This window comes from Suillus subaureus (genome assembly GCF_016647635.1).
Source record: "Suillus subaureus strain MN1 chromosome Unknown BJ212scaffold_2, whole genome shotgun sequence".
NCBI classification, from domain to species: Eukaryota; Fungi; Basidiomycota; class Agaricomycetes; order Boletales; family Suillaceae; genus Suillus; species Suillus subaureus.
Genome location: NW_024538558.1, coordinates 1,416,031 through 1,422,634, shown reverse-complemented (window position 1 = coordinate 1,422,634; position 6,604 = coordinate 1,416,031). Strand labels below are relative to the sequence as shown.

General features: G+C 49.0%; 3 protein-coding genes across 3 annotated transcripts; 1 reads left to right on the top strand and 2 right to left on the bottom strand.

Annotated features, from left to right (window-relative positions):
• Positions 1-77: 77 nt before the first annotated feature.
• On the bottom strand, positions 78-950 carry BJ212DRAFT_311324 (uncharacterized protein). Its single transcript, XM_041342885.1, has 5 exons — positions 838-950; positions 665-775; positions 508-615; positions 371-458; positions 78-319 (listed from the first exon to the last, which is right to left on the bottom strand). The coding sequence occupies exons 1-5, from the start codon at positions 889-891 to the stop codon at positions 174-176; spliced, it is 507 nt and encodes a 168-aa protein (XP_041199178.1). The 5' UTR covers positions 892-950; the 3' UTR covers positions 78-173.
• Positions 951-1,144: 194 nt separating this feature from the next.
• BJ212DRAFT_1260102 (uncharacterized protein) lies at positions 1,145-2,943 on the top strand (the record flags this gene model as incomplete). The annotated part of the gene is made up of 5 exons (XM_041330087.1): positions 1,145-1,302; positions 1,357-1,679; positions 1,737-1,779; positions 1,830-2,290; positions 2,339-2,943. The coding sequence occupies 5 exons, from the start codon at positions 1,145-1,147 to the stop codon at positions 2,941-2,943; spliced, it is 1,590 nt and encodes a 529-aa protein (XP_041199177.1).
• On the bottom strand, positions 2,887-5,640 carry BJ212DRAFT_1316975 (uncharacterized protein). The gene is made up of 6 exons (XM_041334229.1): positions 5,202-5,640; positions 5,133-5,152; positions 4,766-5,070; positions 4,154-4,712; positions 3,026-4,098; positions 2,887-2,965 (listed from the first exon to the last, which is right to left on the bottom strand). The coding sequence occupies exons 1-5, from the start codon at positions 5,432-5,434 to the stop codon at positions 3,203-3,205; spliced, it is 2,013 nt and encodes a 670-aa protein (XP_041199176.1). The 5' UTR covers positions 5,435-5,640; the 3' UTR covers positions 2,887-2,965; positions 3,026-3,202.
• Between the last annotated feature and the right edge of the window lie 964 nt (positions 5,641-6,604).

The window sequence follows — 6,604 nt, the reverse complement described above, 5'->3', positions numbered from 1 at the left end:
CAAGCCCGAGGATTCACCCATACTCCTGATAGTGATGTTTGAGCAGCCCTGAGCAGTTCGCTTAATTCAGTCAAAAAGTCAACAACGTTCGTTTGCAGAAAACTCAGATGTCTATTTTCAAACATCATACAACATATGATCCACAACCTCAGTACCAAGTTTCCAAGTAATTTTCAAACAGACTGATATGCACCAGACTGGTTGGCAGGCTGGGGTGCTGGAACAGAGCTACCTTTTGAGGGAGTACGCGGGGTGTCGTCATCCACGGTCTGGTAGCCATCGCGGCCACCGGAGGTGAAACCCCCAGGCATGGACCAAACTATGATAGCATGAACGAATTAAGGTCAATTACTTTGTAAGGTTAACTTACCCGTAGGACCATTGATATCAGTTCCGAGGCCCGGGAATTGTCCTCCGCGTTGACGCATGGCGATTAAAAAGGCACCAGTTGTTGGTATCTCGATGGGAGTCAATTCAAACGGTAACGATAGTATTTCAATTACTCACCTTCAAAAGCAAAAGGATAACAGTAAGGAACCTAAGGAAGCCACCTTGTTCATTCTGGATCATCCACAGTACGTCATAGAATATCGACAACGATAACAAGCCCGCGAACTGGCTTTGTGTTGAGGTCACGAAGGAGGACAAAGGTTACAATACGTACCAAGGTCAACGACTGCGCCGCATCGCTGCTCTCCTGTACATATGAACCGAAAAGGAAGATGGGCAGGTTATATGCTGGGACAGTAAAAGGACTGATTATAAAGGCCAGCGCCTGCGCAACGCATAATGAGCGATCCTTCCCGCCAGGATGACTGAAGATGAACGCCTACTTACAGTCTCTGCGAGTAGTAATTTCGCTGGGTCAAGTGCCTGGATAAAGTCTGCCATCTTTGCTCAAATGTAGCTGATGAGTCTTGGACTAAGAGAGTTCAAAAAAGGACTGCGGGACTGGCGGGACTTCCTTTTTGGTGGCAGAATTACGCCTTGTTCGATTTCTTCTACTAGTCCGGTCGCAGACTGAATTCAACCCTTCATTAGTCTCGTCAGCGTCTGCATGTCTCAGCCTGGTGTCAGCTAACATACTAGTAGCAGGCGTTTTGCGCGTTTCCTAGGGCAACTTACATTCACCAAGCGTCTACTCATGCCGCAGCTTCAGTGCAAAATAATTGAGGAGCTGCTCCGAAAGCCTTTTGGTCCATATCGCGACGAAGAAGTACTCAGTGCAGAATGCCAAAGCAAGCCAGGAAAGACACTGGTACTGAATTCATTTCAGCTGGCTTACGACGACGAGATTATTGGGTACTGTTCCTGCCCCTTTGTTCCCCATGCATCTTGCTAAGTCTTCTTGACAAGTCTCGATGAATCCGAGCAACCTCTAGGTACCGGAGAGGTCGACACTCGACAGTACCGCTTTCGTGGAATTCTTAGCATACACTCGCCCGTTTGGCTATCTCAAGTCGGTGTCAAACGAGTGGAAGCGGAGCTCAATCTGCGTGCCAACACGCGTAGTATGCGTGAAGGGGAACGTCCTACCCCCACAATAACGATCGAAGGACTATTTAATAAGAAAACAGGATATCTTGGGCGTACGCCCGTACCAGGTGACAACGAGTTCAAGCTTGAGCTCAGGTTGAAAATCCAGGGTTTCAAGAACTTCCCAGCTCTCTATATGATATGTGAGTTCGGATGTCCGTACGTCGCAATTCCGAAGGACTAAGGTCCGACATCTTCAGCCAAGCTAGTTCCAGATGGATTGTTCTGGCATTCCAAAGACTGGTGGGTATCATGTCATGTGTCATTCTAGACACGTCTTTACTCTCCTTTAGTAACCGCGCCTACGAAGTTGCAACAATGGACATCTACACCTTCCAGCTCTCCGAGAACTTCTTCTGGCGCTACCGTCTCCTTGCTCTCATGACAAAGATTGTTGGAGAGGGACGAACGCCGCTCGAAAAGCGAACCCCTGAGTGGTTTGTGTCCCAATACCTCGAACGGTTTGCTCATCCTGCCAGTGACGAACACGAGCGACTCATCTACGACTCTACCGATTCCGATATTGTTGATATCGACGAAGGCAGGACTCGCTTGCCCCGTCACCCAAGGCGAATACACAGGCGCGATATTCTAGGGCTATTTGCTGCCCAGTCGGAATGGTTCGTTACTGATAACGAAGTAAAGCGCAAGCGGATTTTCCCCTTCAAACCATGGAATGCATTTAGGAAGGAAGTCAGAAAAGCAAGATGGCAAGCTGCACGCAACAACGTCATTTGGGGCTGGCCAGTTGGTCGTGAGCATCAGCCGGACCTGGAGTCAGACCCAGATAGCGAAGAGAGAGATGATGAGGATGATGAAGATAGTGAGGACACAAGAAATGTGGTGGAGCGGAATCCCATCATTGGAAAGACAAATGAGATTGTGCGCCGTAAAATTGACAGAGCCAAGACCAGACGAACCCCACCGTCTGCCCGGCGTGTCAACGAACCCAGTTCGTCGTCGTCCTCAGATGAACTCGATCCTGCTAGGGCACATGCATATATGTCGGATTTTTCTCGGGAATCATCTAGTACTGCTTCTGATTCTTCGGATGAATCCGTAGACGAGCGCCTATCAGATTTCGGAGAGCTCATTCCACGCCAGTTGTCTCAAGTCCCGGAGTTACCAGGCCCCGATAACCGCTGGTGGTGTCCTGTACCAGATTGCGGACACATGGTTGACTTGCAACATCTCACACGAGATGACATAAAAGCCCTCTCAGCAACCACCGTTTTCTATCTCATGGAGAAGAAATGGCGGAGTATTCGAGAAGATGAGAGAGCTAAGAAATGTTTTTTTGAAATGGTGTCTAAGCATTACGAGGATCATTTTGCAGACCTTGGCTTAAGGTTTGTTCAGACTAGGGGAAGGGTAAGCAGGTCAAGGCCTGTCTTTTACAATCGTTAACATTTTTACAGGTCGGAATAGACTTGATCAGAGATAAACGACGTGGTCAGCAGGCGGTGGCTATCGTGAAGGAGGAACTTACTTAAGAGGCCCCTCTGATCCCACTTTGGGGCCCTATGCACAGGTTGTAATATAGGTAGCAGTCCGTTAATAACATCGCATGGGACTTATTGTGTAGTCAGTAACTCTGGCGGCCCCAATATCTTCAAGGAATGACAGGATAATGATGATTACAGAGATATAGTCCGCGTGGTATAAATTATCTAGGTCTAGCATTCCGTCGCAGGAAAATGTCTCTTAGCCACACCCATCGCCTTGCCGTCCTATGTGTTTCACCAGCAGCGCCACCACGCTCTTCCATGTCCTGCTGCGAGAGTTCAGCGCGAGGGCCGCTCAACACTCCCCTGTCCCGACCCTGTCCCTCGCTCACAGTCCGCCTCCGGCCACCCGCAGCACCAGTCAAAGACATGCTCTCATTGACGACAGCTGCAAAGCCAAGCCCTACTCCACTGATACGCCTGGGAGTTCTTCTTGGCGAAGGGAGAAGCCCGAATCCAGGGCTGACGGGTGAGAGACCTATTGTCAATCCCGTGGGAGACAATATACTCGACGATTGCTGCTGATGTAAAGATGAGGCCATAGTGCGCATAGATGCAGATGGATCGATGATAGTAGGGTGCAGACGTGGTGAGCGGGAGGTGTCTGGTAGGGGTGGGGAGACATCCGTCTGGTGGGCTGTGAAGGGAGGTGACAGTTGTGAAGATGATGCACAGAGAGTGTGCAAGGAGACGGAACTCTGGGGGAAAACAGCGCCCTCCGACCGCACTCGGCGGTCCATAGCAGGTGCAATGGGCCCAGAAAGGGATGAACCCTGGGGACCAATGGCAGTACTTGCATATGAAGGGTAGTGTGGCGGGGGGGTTGTCTCGGGAGTGGCGCTTCCGCTGTTATATACTGCTTGGTCTTCAATGTCAGAATCAGTTGTTGCATCACTTTCATCAACGTTAGCTTGGGCACTGACTGCCCAAACCCCAGCAAGAAGAACGAACATGCCAACTATGACGAGGATCAGGTGCCACCCTGGGAGTTGTCCGAGCTGGTCGAAGTAAACCAGACCATTGATAATCGATGAAAAGTTATAAAAGCAAAAGGCAGCTAAACATCTTCGTTAAAGGCACTATCAGGAAAAATACAAAGGAATGGGACACACATGGGCAGACAAACGCAGGGTCTGCAAGCCTCAGACCACGATTAAGGTACCAGAGTTGTCCCAGAGCAAAAACAATAAGTCCACCAACAAGAATCCATGCCTCCCATCTGAAAAATTGATTGACGCCGCGGAATGTGAGGACAAGAAGTTCAACACCAGACTTTGCGAAGATCAAACAAAGCCCAGATAATGTCCCTGAAGCTGCAGCATATGCCAAGGCAAGGAGAAGCGGAGTTCGACTTGGAAGTGGTACGCGTAATGGTGATGGGGACTTTGAACTGTGTGGAGTAGGTTTGGTAGATGGAAGGCGGCCACACTTTGGATCGAGCAGTGGTGTCACCTCAGATGCGAAGTTGCCGTTGACTTGTTCCCCAGCGAGATCAATAGATGAGTTAGATGGCCGTTGTGTGCCCATGGGAGGCAGCAGTGCGGGAGAGTTTAAAGGAGAATCATGTGCAGAGGTGCAAGGAGACGACAGGGGTGAGTCACGGTTAGCCTGCAACAATGAATAGGCTGCAGCTTCCAGTTGTCTCTTGTAAGAATATTCAACGCCGTGCGTCTGCAGGAATGTCATATGTACAATAAAAATGCTATATCGCGGCAGGCACATACCACGATAAGGCATACGAGCAATATGAAACCCTCGGCACAGAACCAGACTATAAACGCAGGACGCGCGAAAAGTGCCATTAATTCGTCGAGACTCCGCGTGGTTTCAGGAACGATCCCGTAGATAGCAATCAAGGCAGCGCCACCAGCGATGAGAGCTGTTCCCAGGAGCATTCGTGGGCGAAGGAGGAGATGAGCGAAGAAGGCATTCCAAAGGAGAGAAACAGCGCCCAGGGGTGCCAGTATGACGACCGGAAGGGATGCTATTTGTATGAAAGATCCAAATACATTAGATATCAAAAAGATGGCTGACAAACGTTGTGTTAGTCGATAGAACGAATATAAGCAAAGGTACCTTGAGTGCGCTCACCAAATCCTATCAACCATAATCTAACAAATGTAAGCGGTGACTGAGTTATAGAAGATATATATAACTCACGGTCGGCGGTGTTCTACTTTCTGGTCTTGTTCTGGGAGCTGTGAATTATGAACATGGCTACGACGCTGGACCGCAAGACCAAGGCTTTGGACGAAAGATGCGAGCAGCCCGATAAAAATTCCTAAAGGTATGGATATGTCTTGATTTAAATTTGTGTTGACAAAGAGTGAAGTAGGTGCTGCGACGACATGGGTTATAGAGGATGTGATGTGCGCACAGAGTATTAAGCCCATCGACGGCGAGAAGGCAATGAAGTAAAACTGAGTGAGAATGTCAGTGTCTCCTGCAGCTTGTCATTCAGGTGCCAATTTGGTGTTACGCAGGCACTGGCAGTAGTAGCTAGAAATAGAATAATCTGTGGGCAAGAAGCGCAGGCGTTGTAGTAGGTTGTAGTAGTAACCGAAGTGGGAAGAAGCTACACACGTGATCGACACAAAATATTAAGTGGCGAAATTCGAGGGAGTCAAGTTGAAAAGTACTCATGAAATTTAAAGGATATCCATAACTATTCTATCACGACTTTGCTTATTAAAATAATAATAAGCTGACTGGGGGGTCTGCACAAGCCACCATACGCAGGACACTAGAAAATCTGAACATGTTCAAGCTGACGACTGAGTACAATCAGGAGGATCAAATTGATATCAAGGAGTTCGAGATTCTCGCTGGGGACTTCAGGTGTTGTGTATGTAGCTCAGGCTACACTGAGTTGCAGACAAAGGAAGATGCGGGAACCTCGATAGTCATGGAAGCATGAGGTAGTCGAACTTGAAATTAGACTGCCAACTTAGAAGGAGGAAGGGCAGCCTTCTTATCTTCCGAGTCTGAGGTGGCCTTTTCGCTTCTGAAGAGCTTCGTCTCCTTGATATTCTTATCCTCCTCAACAGCGCATACCCTCTCTCCGTCTGTCTTGCGAGCAAGTGCTGCTTGGCACCTGGTTTCCATCTCCTTAATACCGATATAAGTTTCGCGAAACGCTCGAAGTAAGGCTGGGTGTAATACCTTCTTCGCGCAGCAAGCAGTAACTGACCTTCGGCGTGGCCTCTATGCTATTGACATAATATGTGGCCTGACCGAAGAACCCAGTTTATGATGACTGTAAATTAAAAGACGTCGATGTCATGAATGACTATCCCCCCCCCGGAGACATTGACGCGTATCATCATTGATAGTGTCCGTGGTGTCTCAGTCACGACTGAAGTCTGATAGCATTTCGCGAGCGAAAAGTGCAGCAGCAAGGCGTTGGCATTCTGAGGTAGGTCCCGACGCGGTACTGCCATAGCAGATCGTACCCGTGGGCTTTTAGGCTAGATTAGAAGGGACGAGTATCTTCATTCGCCTATGGGGAGACTAGGCTGCGATAGAGCTTGCTCAGCGAGCCTGAACGAGGTCGCTGTACGACA

Coding starts and splice junctions, on each gene's coding strand:
- BJ212DRAFT_311324 (XM_041342885.1), bottom strand. CDS start 891: ATGGCAGACTTTATCCAGGCACTTGACCCAGCGAAATTACTACTCGCA. Junction 776..837: donor AATTACTACTCGCAGAGACT/GTAAGTAGGCGT, acceptor TGCGTTGCGCAG/GCGCTGGCCTTTATAATCAG. Junction 616..664: donor CGGCGCAGTCGTTGACCTTG/GTACGTATTGTA, acceptor ACACAAAGCCAG/TTCGCGGGCTTGTTATCGTT.
- BJ212DRAFT_1316975 (XM_041334229.1), bottom strand. CDS start 5,434: ATGGGCTTAATACTCTGTGCGCACATCACATCCTCTATAACCCATGTC. Junction 5,153..5,201: donor AAAGTAGAACACCGCCGACC/GTGAGTTATATA, acceptor TACATTTGTTAG/ATTATGGTTGATAGGATTTG. Junction 5,071..5,132: donor ATTATGGTTGATAGGATTTG/GTGAGCGCACTC, acceptor AACGTTTGTCAG/CCATCTTTTTGATATCTAAT.